General features: G+C 32.1%; 1 protein-coding gene across 4 annotated transcripts in view; it reads left to right on the top strand.

Moving 5' to 3' along the window:
- LOC725264 overlaps positions 1–16,028 on the top strand; it is a 194,693-nt gene that overhangs the window by 76,827 nt on the left and 101,838 nt on the right. For all 4 annotated transcript variants that reach the window (XR_001704291.2, XM_006559912.3, XM_006559911.3 and 1 more), the window contains exons 2-3: positions 8,249–8,460; positions 14,193–14,328. Coding sequence is in view for 3 of the 4 variants with exons in the window: in XM_006559912.3 (XP_006559975.1) it covers positions 8,249–8,460; positions 14,193–14,328 (348 nt within the window). In the remaining variant the exon portion in view is untranslated. The remainder of the gene's footprint in view (positions 1–8,248; positions 8,461–14,192; positions 14,329–16,028) is intronic.

Here is a 16,028-nt window from a genome sequence, read left to right as displayed (position 1 = left end):
TTTTGAAATTGAAAATTGTAAATTGGATTGGATTAAAATTATTTTTTTTTTTCTATTGGATTGAAAATTCATTTTTGTTGAAAAGTAATGCAAATTTAATAGGAATTTGTTTTTCCTTTTTTTTTTTAATAATTTTGAATTGTTGTTTTCATGATATTTCATGATAATCTTCTTGCTTTTCCAATACCTTAATGTATAATACTTAAAATATATATTCCTTCTCTGATTCACTTTAGATGAATATTTTTCTCCCAAATTCTGTAAGATTCTTACTTTATATTATGATTCTATATTTCTATGGAACAATAAATGCTTTTAAAAGATGAATTTTCTTTAATAATCTAACAGCATGCAAATTTTAATAATTTTATAGAATTTCAGAATTTGCTTTCAAGAAAAGTGATTTTTTTTTTAAATTTTACTGAAGTATATATAAATAATGAAATATTCCATTGAAAAAAGTTAAAAAAAATTCACTTTCTTTCATAATATTATTATTATTATAGGCCTATTTTATTTATTTTTCTTTCTGTATATTTTATATTGAATCATTGGGAAAGCAATGCGTTTTTGTTTTTCATGCAATTACGCTATTTTCCGGGATTTTAGAACGACGTTCGAACCATGCAGTCGACCATCACTACATTTTCATTTGCCTATCTATGTATTGCTCTCATACATACACTTGTTTCCAGTTCGTTTTACCTCGTGTTTTATTTTTTTTTCCCCTCTTTTTCTCCCCTCTCTTTTCATTTTCGTCCGTTTCCTCTCATCCTCTCATGTTCTAGTTTTTTTTCTTTATCTTTTTTATTTTAATGCATTTTTTCGATTCGTTTTCAAAGTCAATAAAAGAATCTTGTTCATCTGTAGACTAATTTAATATAAATGCAATGTAATTTAGGCTAACTTATCGTAATATTGATTGATATTACACATTATGAAAAAACAGTAACTGGTGAAGAAAAGAAGAGACAAGATCGATAAAGTATTTTAAGAAATTATTTTTCATTTTACGTATCCTTTTTTGTGCTTTTAAAGAAGTTCAGCAGTGAAAGAGCTTTTAATTTGCGAATATTCTTTCTTTTAAAAGAAAATAGTATATTGCATGTTTAAAGAAAAAAGAAGTACAGCTTCTCCATTAATAATGTGAAGACTACTTCAAAAATTTATTATATTTATTATTTTGTTACTGTATAAATAAGCATAAATGAATATAACAAACTGTATAAAAAAAGTCGTGAAAAAGATATAATTTAATAAATTGGGTTTTTTAAAATTATTTAATCTCATATCTAAATTATTTGTTCGTGTCGTGAATCCATTTTATGGACAGTTTAAAGAATTTATTTGAAATAAAATCTCGAAACAAATAACAAGTAGTTATTTTATTTAAAAAAATAAAATCAACATAGAATTTCATTTTCAATGAAAAGGCAAACTGTTTCGAATAACAGGATTTTATTTTTAATTTTATCAAAATGTTATAAGTATGAAATGTTATAAATTTCGTTTGTATTAAAATCGTTATACATGTTGGGAAGGACTTGTAATTGCTTGAAAATTTACTAAATTTTTTTTTTATTCGAATTTGCATTTGCAATCCTACGTAATCAAATCGTACAAACATACCGATTTCTACGAAATAAATTGCATTTTCAGTTCATCGGACGCTTGATGAAGGAATTGGCCGTAAAATTTTTAACCGTTAAAATTTTTCAACGAACCATTCGATAGCTACATTCGATTAACAAACGAACACTTTTGAAAAATTCATAAGCTTGTAATATTTCCAATTGTATATTACATTTCTGTTAATTGCTTTGAATTTGTAGAAAATATTTTCACGATTTACAATCGAGACTTATCTTATAAATATATTCAATTATTACCTTTCTTGATTTAATCCATTTCTTCGCATATTTAAATTATAATAATAAAGCAATTATCAAGGAATAATTTCAATAAAATAATTCATTGTTCCTTCATAATAAAAATTATCTAAATTTCATTCCATAATTTGAATCAGATACCAATGTATACATTTATCATTATACTACTTACTATTTCTTACTGCATTATTATATTATTCATAAGCATTATACGACACATTATTCTCACATTACTTCCTAACTATATATTACTGCTATAAATATAATATTAAATAAATCACGTTTCATCATATTACATTTCCCCTCCATCAAACTTGCAATCGTGACACGATCAACCTCACATCCAACCAAACTTTTTCTATCTAATATGAAACACACACTCACACACGCGTGTACATCGTGGGTGAAAACTCTGCCACGTGTTACCGACTTTTCTTCGAAACAATATGATACATCTCGGCGGTGGAAAAAACTCGCGATTACGGAATCGTCGCCGAATTTCACCCTGGCCACGGAAACGTGGTGTACAACGGTGAAAAATCGCGATGGCGTCGCGACGCGGCCATTGTCAACCCTCCTCTCCCTTCCATCGAACCGCCAAACTTCCCGTAATAACTCAGGGAATTCGTTAACTTGTCCCGGCATTCGCCAGTGTTCGTGACGTATAACGAAAAACCTCGCCTTTTTCAACATGTGTAACTGTACAGCTCACGATGCTAAATCTGTTTGTTACTTCCGCTTGATTCACTGCGACTAGCGCCGCCCAGGTCTCAAAGTCGAAAGTTCAGTCCCGTGGAACGACAATAAGCCGCTCGTATTGTAGTATCGAATTCCCTCCAGTGCGATCGAATCTTCCACTCGTACTTCCGGATTGTGTTTGCGGCCCTGGTAAGAGGGAAGGATGTTTTCCCTCTTTTTTTCCTTTTTTTGTGAACAGATCCACAGAGAAATCTCGCTCTTACCTCTTGCGCTCGATTCTCTGTTTACTTTGCGATTCAATGCGTTGGTATTAAGTAAGAGTTTATGAGAATATTTATATCATATTGGGAGAATTTTCGTTTGGAAATTGGACTCGGTTGTATATAAATATCGGATTCCGTGTTTTGGAATCAGTGATTTCGTCCTCAATTGTGCTCAATTGTGCGTAAACAAAATTCTGAGCCGAATATTGAAATGAAACTTTTCACATTTCCCTTCTAATAAATATGATTTAACAGTTGATGATGATAAAAATTGAAGAAATTCTCTTCTTTCGTAACTCAATAATAATTCGAGCAACGTTTATCCAGTTCATGAATAATCCTATATAGATGCAAGGAAGAAATTCATTTTTTTTTTAATACAAAACCCGTATCGCGGGAATACTTTTGCATATTTGAATTCGAACATCAAATTTTCCATTGAAACCTGTATTGTTCTCATGCCTTCAAAAAAAAAAAAAAAGAAGTAGAAACGATATTTATCGAAACCGAATTTCAAAAATCCCTTAAACTCGGATAAACAGATATATATACTTTTCAAATATTTCGATCATCCTCGCGATTTTGCTCGAAACCTTGAGATATATATTTCTCTAAGGAAACCGACACGTTTCCACGTGTTACACCGTAATAAAACTTTCAACACGGGGAATACACGCGTTTATTTACGGCATCAGGTGCATCCAAACTTGTAAAATATATATATATATATCTAAAAAGAAGACGAGCAATATCCTTCTCTGTCTGTTTCCGCGTACGAAATTTTGCAATTCTGATTATAGCTCGTGCAGCTTCGTGTGCCGTTTAATTTGCGTAAACCGTGCTCGCAGCTGCACACCCAGTTGTAAACCGAGGCTGGGGAAAGCTCGAGCGATAAAAAAAAGAGAGGGGGAGAGAGAGAGAGGGACGAAAGCCGTAATTGATCGATTTGTTTCATGCCAGGTTTTCGGATTGGATGAAAATGTCAGAAATGAACGGTGGACCCCCGGCTCGCGTGAAATTTATCGCGCTCGAAACGTCGAATGGACGGTTCCCCGAGCGCTGAAAATTTAGATAAGACTGGAAATTGACCGGTTTTAATTATCGCTATTTTAAAGGGGACCATTTCCGCGAAACTTTTTCTCCAGCGTGCAAGGGAAATCGGATTGACATTATCTTCATTTGGGATTTAGATATATATATTATACGTGAAGTGGAAATGTGAGAAATGTATTTAATATTGTTTCGTGTGTTTATGTTTTTCGAAAATGAAAATTTGCCGTGGAATATTGAAATGAAATTTTATAATGAAATGGGTTTTAATGTTAATAATGAATAATTACAATGTGTTTTTCATTAATATATAGAAGGATGGTAAAATTTGTATAAATTTCGTTGTTTATCATTGTTGTTGCATCGATTTTTATTTGAAAATTCTTTAATTGGATTTTTCGTTGAATAACGAGGATACATCGTGTTGAAAGATTTGATTTTATTTGATTTTTAAGAATTTAAATTTATACAGAGATTTTTAAAGTAACGTGGAGGATCTATAGTTTCTATTTTCTTTTGATTTGACTATAATGAAACTCTTAAACTTCCAATATAAATGAAAAACTCGTTTCTATAGAAAGGTACGCTTTATTCGATGAAATAATTCAAGTTGTTTTTGTTTTGCATTTGGCAATATTCTTTTTTTTTTAGTTAAACAACATTAATTCATCGAATAAGAGTTATTTGCAATTCATTGGGAAAAGAAAAAGAGACTAGGCGGAGGAAGAACTAACTGGATTCTGCAATTCTAATTGTGGTCAGGAATTGAAGCTTAGTTTGCTTAGTGCATGTTCGCACGTTGGCTGAAAATATCAGAATGAAATGGTAGGCAGAAGTGCTCGTTGATTATGAAAACAGTGAAAATCGAGAAAGAGGGAGAGACAACTATATCTTTAGTAATTACAATTAACGAAAATATATTTTAGTTCTGAATCTTCTCATCAATTGTCGAATTTAGGAAAGGAAAAAAAACAAAAATTGGATTCTAGACACGACTTTTGTAAAAATTTTGGCAATTAAGAATTCTTGGAAAAAAAGAAATTGATCCATTTCATTTCTAAAAGTAAGTAAGAAATAAAACTTTCACGATTAATCAATGAAAATTCAATAAATTGCAATAAATAGGATGCATGTGATATCATGCACATTGTAATCTATAAATAGATCTCAAATTGAGATGTATATATATATATATATTTTTTTTTCTCGCGCGTCGAATAACAAGGTAAAAGAGCAGAAGAAAGCAAACGAAAATTGAGAACATCGCGATCCTCAAAAGCAGTCCCCAGAAACTTTCAACATGCGCCATGTACCTGCCTACATTTCCTAGAATTTCTTTCAGTTCGAAATGAAAGGAGGAAATACTCCTCCAACTTTGCAGCTTTTTGGCTTTTGTGCGCCAAGAATTTTCATTTATTTTTCTCCTACTTGTCACAAATGTCGCCCGAAATATGGATGAAAAATATGTATAGATATTAAGTGTCGAAAAAAGTTTAAGAGACTGATATACGTATCTCTTTCTGTATATTTAAATATTTAAATTTTTCTATTTTTTTTTTCAATAAATACAATGTATTTTATGATACATTTATTGATAATATTAATAGAAATTGAAAAATTATTAAATTTATGAAAAAGTATTAACGATAATAAATAAAATATTCATTAAAGTTTTGTAGCAAAATAATAAGGAGTTATAATTTTATAATTGATCGTTTTAAATTAAAAGAAAGATTCTTTCGGAGGAATATATAATTGTGAAACGAAGTTTAGAGTTTACAGGCATTTTACGAATCAAAAAATTAAAATAACATTTCGTCATTATTTTTCAGTTTCGAAAACTTTTTAAAATGTGCACCAAGTGCATTCCAGTTATTCTCCCATTGACACCTGTGTTTACTTTGAACAAGACCAGTTGAATCTGTTGAAAAAACATATCTTTTAGAACGTGTACACAGAACTCCATTGCTACGTATTTACAATTCTCTCAATAAGCTTTAACTTTTCTAGAAAAAAAAAAAAAAAGAAAAAATCAAATATAACAACATTTTATCGATTTAAAATTCCATAAAAAATTGCATCTTTTTTTTTTTTTTTTTGCCTCAAACGTCATTACGATTACAATGCTATTTTTGTGACAATACGTGATACTGCATAAAGAGATATTGATGACGCAGATATTAAAATAAAACCCCCATGAAAAGTTATTTCCCTCTCCGTGTTTTCATATTTTATAGCTCATATATATACGTGACAATTTTTTTTTAATATTTATATATAAAAAAAAATATCTATAATGCAAAACATGTTTTAATATTTATTCGTTGAAAAATAGTTGAATAGCATAAAATCGATACAATATCGTGTTCGTTTTCATCAATGCACAAGCTATATTATATGTCATTCATTGACATAGCCATAATCGTAAAAAATGTGTTTCACAAAATATCTTCGAATTAAACTTTGAACGATAAAATAATATTTTCGTACTTAATTATTGTACTGTGTTTTTATTTATAAGATCAAGAAAGATAAAAATATTCGAGAATATTTAAAAGATATTATATTATTATTATTATATTGATAGCATTGGTGAGAATAAGAAATTTAAAATTTAAAAGTTTGCAAAAGAATATTTTTTAGATTAAATTCTGTATATGTCGTGAAGTAGGTAGATAAAAAATAGAATAAATTTTAGTTGGGAAACTAGTATTCTATTTTCTAAAAGAAATTTCAAGTCTCATTCTGGTCACGTGATTCAATAGAGAAGAGTACGGAGTTTACTATTTCGAAGTTTTTGAAAAAAAAAAAAGTTCTTTCGATTTCTTTTCTTTCATATAAATTATTGCACAAACTGCGCAATTTGAAACAAAGTTTATTGAAATTTTTCTGAATTGTAGAATAAAAATAATTTCTTCTTCCTTCGAGGATTTGATATAAATTTCAAGCATTGATAAGATTGAGACAATTACAATAAATGATTTCCATCTTTTTTACCGAATTCTTTTTTACTAAATAAAGCCAACTCTCGAATAAAACATACGTAAGTGCTATAATTTTTCTTTTCTATTCGTACAATTGTTAGATTGATCGATAAAAATTCTATATTGACCGAATTTTAATTCTTGATATGATCCCATTTTCTCACTGAAATCTCTTGTAACAAATGCATAAGTTCGAACAATGAATTTTTGGGACAATAGATAGGTCATGTGGAATTACGAGCTCTATATTACATGAAATATTACCACGCAAATCGATAACGATTGATTATATTAATAATATAATCAATTATCCTCAACGAAATTCGTGCAAGTTGATCTCTTCCAATCATTTTAATTTCCTTAAATAAAAAACTATCCTTGCAATCTTTAAATCTTATGATCTAAAATTAATTTTTCAATACAACAAAAAAAAGAAACATACGAATCTTTAAAATTAAATTAAAAAACAAACACACACATTTTCAAGAATAAAAATTCAAAGAATTCGCACGAATCGACGAACAATATCTGCAGATCCATATCGTTGAGAGAAGATAAAATAATCCAATCCGAATTTTAACGATTACACACAGGGTAATCACAATGTACGAAATACACGGAACCAACATCCTACGCCAATTAATAATCCTTCTCCAGGTCACGGCGGTGTCCCCCTTTTCCAATGACAAAGCCCCGTCGAAAAGATAATATGGCCGCTAAAATATCAGGCTGCTGGGAGAGAGTCTAAATCAGCCCCGCGGAGTTTCGCCCCTATTCGCCGAGCGACGTCTACCTACTTCCCCCGTAGCCGGAAGCTAGCACGTAATAAGAGGTCTCATCCTGCAGCGACATCAAGAAGCAGAAGCAAAAGCTCGATTCTGTTTTAATATGAATGACGTATACGGTTCAATTGCTCGGGGCTTTAATAGGTCGAATCGTCGATAATCCGGGGTAAACGTCAGCGGAAAATACAGGAAATAGGGGGTGTGTACGTTCCCTGGGAGGAAGGGAGGGGGATGAGAACGAAGCGAAAGAAAGCGGTGTGTTGATCGAGGGTGTGCGAAGGAGGGAGAAGAGATGGATGAAGGAGGGAGGGGTTGGAAAGCGTGAGAGAAGAAAAATTGTACGGTGTGTACGTTTGAAATGGTGTGAAACGTTTACATATGTGATGTATGTGTGTGTGTGTTTGGCTGAGTGGGAGACGGAATAGGTTAGGGTGGAGGGGAGCGAGAGGAATTGTCATTCGGTGGAATTGCAATTTCTCGCTGACGCGTGCTGTGCAACCTCCGGCGCGAGGAGTAAAAGCGGACTAATGATGCACACTAGACTTAATGCTCCGTTCCTGTTCTCATTTCCCACAAAGGTGCGAGCTGCCTGCGGAATGTCAGCCTAGAAGTAGTTCCGGAGATAGCGGAACGTGGTCAGAAGGTGATTCTCCGCTGCCATTACAATCTCGAGGAGGCGCCCCTTTACTCCCTCAAGTGGTACCTGCGCGGCAGGTACGAGTTCTACCGTTACACACCGAGCGAGGAGCCGTCGACCAAGATCTTCAATGTTACCGGGATTCACGTTGACGTGAGTGTCAATCCATTTTTTTTTTCTTTTTTTGGTTTCCTTTGCACGCACGATATTAATTGGCTATGGAAAGTATTATTATACATTTCAATCAGCTCTCTTTCTCGTGTTTGAGAAATTTATAGAAACAAGAGGGATTACATTATCAAATTAGATTAGATTACAATTGTTATTAGATTATTGTCGCGAGATATATATACAACGCACAAAGCGTTATCTACAATTTGAATAAATTTAATCAAGCATTATATCACTTGCAATTTACACGTTAAACATATGTAAATACGTAGATTACAATTTATAATTAACAGCTCGATTAATCAGGCATCATCATTTAAGACTTTTAATCGATAACAAATATCCATTTAATAATGAATTCATTATGTACGATTAACCTTTCATCATACGAATATAATCACATCAGTCAAGCAGAAGTATCACAAAAGTTTGCAAATTATCGAAGGAGAAACATTCTTCGAATACACTACGTTCAACAAGAAATAACAAACAATCCAACTCCATAAAATAAAATAAAATAAAATCTATGAGCAACTCGAATTCCTTTTCGATAAAACTTATCGAATAAACCAGTCGTGAAAAGAGGATTTCGTCAAAATAAGCGAATCCAATCCTTTGTTTTCGGAATGAGAATATTTCGAAGAGTAGAGGGGGGGAGGGAAGAGTTGTAGCCCGCATCAATCGTCGAAACAACAAACAACGGTGGATGTGACGCGGGATTAACCTTCCGGTTGGCCAGGAACGATCCAAATATGTGGTTTCATCGCACGAGCGTGCCGTGCGACGCTTGTTAACAGCATCCTTGACCGCTGTAATCGCCGTAAAACAGGCGGCTTTTATCAACGTTCGAACATTTCCGCGCGATCCCGATGTTTGCACGCGTTTCCGGTACCCATTTTCGGTTCCGCGCAGGCCGCCTCCATCATGGCGCTGCTCATACGCGTTTACGCGGCTGAAAACCAGCCACGTCTGCCCTGTTGTTGTTTTCGCTGTTCCCGTTATTTTGCCTGTCGAACGAACAATGGCGAATATGGAATCGTCGCTTTTACGTTTATCGGCCAGACGCATATGCATCTGTTCTCCGTAATTCAGAGTGCTTTGTACTCGTGTTTGCGCTTATGTGTCGAAAGATGATTCACGTAGTTTAATTTTATATAGATATATCGATAATGATTGACGAGGATTTTAATATTTTGTTTGTTTCGTTTGTTTAAAAGTTTATTCATCTTTAATGGTGAATATTTGGTATTAATAAAAAAATAGATAGCCATAGATCGTTTATTTATTCATTAGAATAGGTAATGTGCACCACGTTGAATATTCTATTGAATATAGATTGGTACGATATCTTTTTTTTTCTCATCTTTAAATTTTCAAAAATTTCTTTAACACTCCAAGCGTTCAATTTGACTATATTGATTATATATTGATTGTATTTTTTTTAATTATATCGAAATTAGATATTCTATTCTTTTTTAATTTTAAACTTCATTCGGTATTCCTTTTGAGGGAACATATTATTCTGACAGATCTAGTTACGAAAGTAGCTGTGACAGTAATTGAAAATTCGCGTCTCGATACGAGCACATATATCCACGAATTTCGCTGTCGTTGAATATCTCTCTGTTAATTTGTAAAAACCTTAATTTTCGATGGCCATTTCGCATGGCTGAGAAAGGTTTGAACGGAAAACATTGTGCGACGCGTGTGAAGGAAATATATATACATCGTACGTTCATTTTAACGGTATCAAGCCAGTTTTGAACTTTTTTTTTTACTTACGCACTCTATCATACATCGTGACGAGAGCTTTTATATTTTCGTTTTTTCTTTGTCCTCGCTCTTTTTTCTTCCTAGTTGGATAACCATTTTTCTCTTTTGAGCACTTCGAGAGCTGATATAACGAGTTGACGTTATTTTTTTATTTTTTTTTTTTTCGTATATTTGTTTGTACAGTTGCTTCTTTCTTTTTTTTTTTTTTTTGGCTTTTTTATGGAATTGAATGTTATATGATATATATGATCCGCAAAATTGCCTTAAGATACGACAGCGTATAAATGTTTTTATGATACTTAGAAAAATGCGGTAAAAACTTAATACACAGTCGAGTCTGAATATTACAGGCATAATCTACTGTGAAACATGAAGAGAAAGCATAATAGCGTAAAGATATATTGCAATATCGGATATTAGAAAATTAGTATTTAATCATTGAATAAATGTGAAACTGAACGTTCATTAAATGGATGTCGTAAAATACATTTTTTTAATAAAAATGTATTTGGTAAAAAATTTTAACATTTTCTTCATCCTAAAACCAAAGATTTCTTTTTAGTTACATAAAAATTTTTATTCTTCATTTAATAATTCATCTCTAAATAGTAATCAATTTCACAATCAATTTACATAATTCAAAATCTTCTTCAAATCCTTAAATAACAAAGAAGACCATTACACAATAATTCACAAAGATATAAGAATTTAATTGAATTTCTTTGAAAAAAAAAATACTTCCTTAAACCTCATCCATTGTACATGTTCCCTAATAAACATCCCTAATAAACATCTTAACAACAAACATCAGAGAAGAAAATTCAAGATTCCATAATGAATAATTTTTTCCACAGTTTCCTCAGCCATCCATCGTATGCACCTAACACACACATAAATCAACGAAGCTTGATGAAAAAAGCCCTTCTCCTCCTCCTTCGTTTCTTTCATCCCCGTTAAAAGCCACCCCTCTCTCTCCCTCTCTCTCTTCCGTCCAACGGCATATCTTCCTCCTTCGTTATTTAAATCCCGCTAATTATGCATATTTTGCCTTTGCCTGTAACGATGAAACGATCTTCCACCACTATTCCCGGGGGAAGAAGCTCCCTCCGCCGCTATCTCGCCCCCGCGTGTCTCGGCCTTCGCGCTCGCTTCATCGAGCCAATTTACTCGAGTGCAGGGTAATTCCTGATAAGATGACGATTTTCTCGAGTGCTCGAGCTCTGCGTTGGTCACCGGAGAAACATTTAAGGAGGGGGTGGGAGGGAGAAGAAAGAAAAAGAAAGAAAGAGAGAGTCTCTTTGCAGCCTTTGTGTGACTTCGACGGTTCCGCCGTCTCTTTTAATATAGAATATAGGACGAAACGTTTAATATTTCGTGACACGACGGATGTCCCCAGAGGTAATAATCTCGAATCGGTATATATATATATATATAGATCCAGATGTTTGAGACGTGTAGAGCTGCATGGATATCGATTAGCACGCGATCAGGTGAATTTCCACGCTCGTATGCACGTGGAATGGTCGATGTGAAATTTTATATTCGGGCGTGAAATGCGCGAGGAAACGTTTAACATCTTTTGGGAAGGGGAGGGAATTGTTCGATTTTAGATATAAAAGTCTTTTCTCGAGGTGATGATATAATTTTATAACAGCTGGTTGGTTATGGTTTAAGGTATAAAAGTTTTTTAAGATAGATTTTTGATGTAACGTTGTAAAAAATTGTAAGAATATGAAATGATCTGTTTGAACGAATGAATTTCTTTTAAAATGGTGTATGGATCTTTGAAATTCGATCATTTGAAATTTTGTAAATGATTTGTTTTTCCTGTCAATATTGTTTCATTTAAATAATAATAATATATCGTTCATGCTTTTGCAAAATTTGCTTTATTTGTTAAATATCCTGACAGATATATTATTTATTTAATAATCAATATCGGTTAAAAGCTTATTCAAAATTGCGCGTTTCATATGCATTTCGTTAAAAATATTTTCTCGTTGCTATCTACTAAAAGGTTTTTAATTACGTTGCATATTATTAATAATTAATAATTTTCAATTTTAATCTTTATCATTTCTGAAATATTTGAAGTTTTTAATATAATAAATCAAATTAATATATTATGTATGCCAGTAATAATTAAATTGTGCGTAACATCGAATAGGAAACAGAATATTCTATGTAAATGAGAATTAAAGAGAGAGAGAGAGAAAAAGAAAGAAAGAAAAGAAAGAAAAAAAGTGGACAACAAAACAATTGTTTCTCGATTAAATAACGTCATCAAAACTGTTAATTCGGTAAATTGCAACGAGCAAATTGAATTCTCATTGGGTTTGTGGGTTCGATTTAAATAATGAGCTTTCGTTCGAGAATTTCGATCATCCAATAACAGCTACCATTTCGAAATACAATCGTTAATACTAATTTACGTATTAATTCGTCCATAGATATATGCTCACGCTCGTGTAAAACGTTTGACGAGATTGGGAAAACAAGAAAAAATCTATCTGATTAGATCGTCACGTGTAATAATGATTTTATATTATTTATTGGTCATTATCAGCTTGTCGAACATTGCGTTGCCTGAATAATGTATAAAGCCGTTTGAATCAGATTACAACAATAATAACGAGTACCAAAATTAATTTTCAATTGTTATTGTATTATGGAACATTAACGTTAATATCCGTGTATTTGTTAACATTGTATCAACAAAATACGAAACTATTAATACATTAATGCACAAGGTATTAGCATATTTTCAATAAATACTGATAAATACTTTCTTTTAAGTATTAATAATTTTTATTAATATTGGTTGGTTAGGAAAAATGTATTCTTTTCAATTCAATAAAGGAAATAACATTTAGAGACAGAGAATTATATTTATACATAATTCACAGGGATAAGGAATTAATGATTTATATATACTGGGGAGAATGTTTGACAAAAAAATCGTTGAAAATCCAATATTTATGCCTGACAGTCATGATATATGGTATTGCATAACCTGGAAGGTACAGCAATGGCATGAAAGATCTCTTGAATTGATGTGTACACTCTAAAAGTCGGATTTCAAATGGATTCTGCAATAAAATATAAGGAAGGGAAAGGATTTAGAGTCAATCCGTTTCGTCTCTCTGATACTTTATTTATATATATGTATAAATCAAATTATAAATTTAAACAATTGTGACAGTTGTATATATGAAAAGTAATATACATATAATAATAAATAAATTAATAATACATTAATTATAAATCAATTAAAATCGTCATTATCAATTTAAAAATGAATTGCAATCATAGACAAATTTTTTTACATTTAATATATCTATTTATCTATATACAAAATTTAATAAAATTATTTGTTCTTTAACTGCATTAATTTAGTTGTAAATAAAACATTACATAAGAATATAATATTCATTATTTCATATTATATTGTAAAAAAATTGTATATTGGACATGAGAAAATACAAACACAATCGATGATAATTAAATTAAAATTATTAGAAAATTCTTCTATCAAACTACTACTATTAATACCTGGATTTCAAACCAATAAAATTATAAAAAAAAAGGAATCAATTCCAAATGATTTAAATTCCTCTAAAAAAAATAACAGAATCAATTATTAATCATCGAATATAAAACAAAAAATACCCAGTTCTACCATCCACAACTCGATCTTCCATTTCAAAACGAACTTAAATACAAACTAAATGAACCGTATTCAATTTCAAACGACAACGGGGCAAACTAATACGAAACTCTCCTATCAAACAATCAGAAGCGAAATTTAACTGTGAAGTTTAACTCAGGCCGTAAATGTATTTATCGTTGATTCCTCCAACGTTTTCGCGATAACGTGGCGATAACGCCAAGGCTGATACATCCATTTGCATTCACTTTGCACACACGTTGCCCTGTTTCAGGAGGAGAACTCGAACAAGAGCCAGGTAACCCTGCGCGACGTCAACTTCGCCCTCTCGGGTAAATTCAGTTGCGAAGTTACGGCGGACGCGCCGACCTTCTCCACGGCCAGCGGCTCGAAGAATCTTACAGTAGTGTGTAAGTACATGCTTCACGACATTACAGAGTATCGCGGGGAACTCGACGTATTCAGCATGCTCGGCTCTATCCCTCGCCAACCACCCCTTCCCTCCCCGATGCACGCGAGTCGCGCGTGTACGGCATCGCAAGTCACCGAACTCTTCCTCTTCGATACAGGCTGTTTCATTTATTTCGTTTTTATCCATCCAAAGTTTATCGTTTACTATTTTCGATAATAAATTACGAGAGATAAAATTATAATCTTGAATTGGTTGAATTAATATGGCAAGTGAGGAATGTTTTATAAATAAAATATATTTTGTATATATTTTGTAATTGGGTAAATGAAAAGTTCTTGTTTTTGTTTGAAATTGTCTAGGAGAATAGTGTTTCTTGGAAAAATTGATCTAGTAGATATCCAATTGATTCTTTATGATCTTATTCTTGCAAAATTTTAACTTTAAAATGAGAAAGGATAAAATACAATGTGAAGACAGTGTAAAATTTAATTAATAATGTTTTCTACGTTTCCTTTCTTTAAATTCTTTTATCAGGAATTAGAAAATGATTAGAGAATGTCTTTTTTCTTGTCTGGAGGCAAGATGGATAATATACTCTATGTTGAAACGAGTGGCATTGTATTCGTACACAATTCTGAAAAAAGATATATAATAGGTGAAATTCCGCACACAATGGGCAACGTGTTTCCCTTTAAATTCTTTCCCCAATATTTTCCAATTCTTTTCACCTTCGCGTACACAAAGATGTATAGCCTGGTTCAGTTTCTAGAACCACTTCTGTGCATGGAACAGACTTCACCAAGTCCTACATACGAAACAAAGTTATAGTCTCGTTTCGAACAATTCCAGGAAAAGCAACCCATTTCTCTTTCATTTCCGCACCTATTATTGTAAATTATTTCGTATTCTTCTTCTGAAAGCGAATGAAATCTCTTATAACTATGATTGGGTCATTGAAGATGAGAGCAGAGAGAAAAATTAAAGATTATATTTCGTGCAATATGTTTCAAAAAGAGATAATAATAATAAAATTTGATTTTATCTTCATATTTTCATTTAATATATTTCTAATTTTTTATGATTATCATACTCGTATAACTATAGACACAATTTTCATGGAACAATTAAGAGATGATTTCTTCTTTCTTCTATGAATTCATCTTAATGATAAAGTTACTCAAAAATATTATTATATAAAATCAAATATATTCTTCTATTTATAATTACCAAAAATTGGAAAATAATTGATGCAATAATATACAAATATTAATAATATACAATCATAAATACATACACGAAAGCACAAATAAAAATTCCTCGAAATTCGAAAAAATATCTAAAATTCCTCGATCAAAAAAACGTTCGAAAAACTTCACAAAAAGTCGGATACAATAACGCAAACCTAGCCCGACCTCCGTGCAGACAAAAAAATTCCCCGAATCAAAATTCAAAAAATACCTAAAATTCCTCGACCGAGGATAAATCAGATTAGAACAACTGCATTCAGGAACACCCTGTAGATTTGCAACCCCCTCCCTTCTCCCCACTTCACCGACGCGCATTCCTCTTCACAGTGTTGAATCCACACGAATTTCCGTGCGTACACCGTGGAGAAAGTTTCTCCTTGATAGCGTCATTAACTCTGTTCGCGTTTGATTCGAACTGGTCGCGCCCCCTTCTAAAACCCCCGTGAATCGA

The sequence above is a fragment of the Apis mellifera genome, linkage group LG9 (assembly GCF_003254395.2).
Source record: "Apis mellifera strain DH4 linkage group LG9, Amel_HAv3.1, whole genome shotgun sequence".
Classification (NCBI taxonomy): Eukaryota; Metazoa; Arthropoda; class Insecta; order Hymenoptera; family Apidae; genus Apis; species Apis mellifera.
The sequence above is the reverse complement of the archived record's forward strand: the minus strand, read 5'-3'. Positions and strand labels throughout refer to the sequence as shown.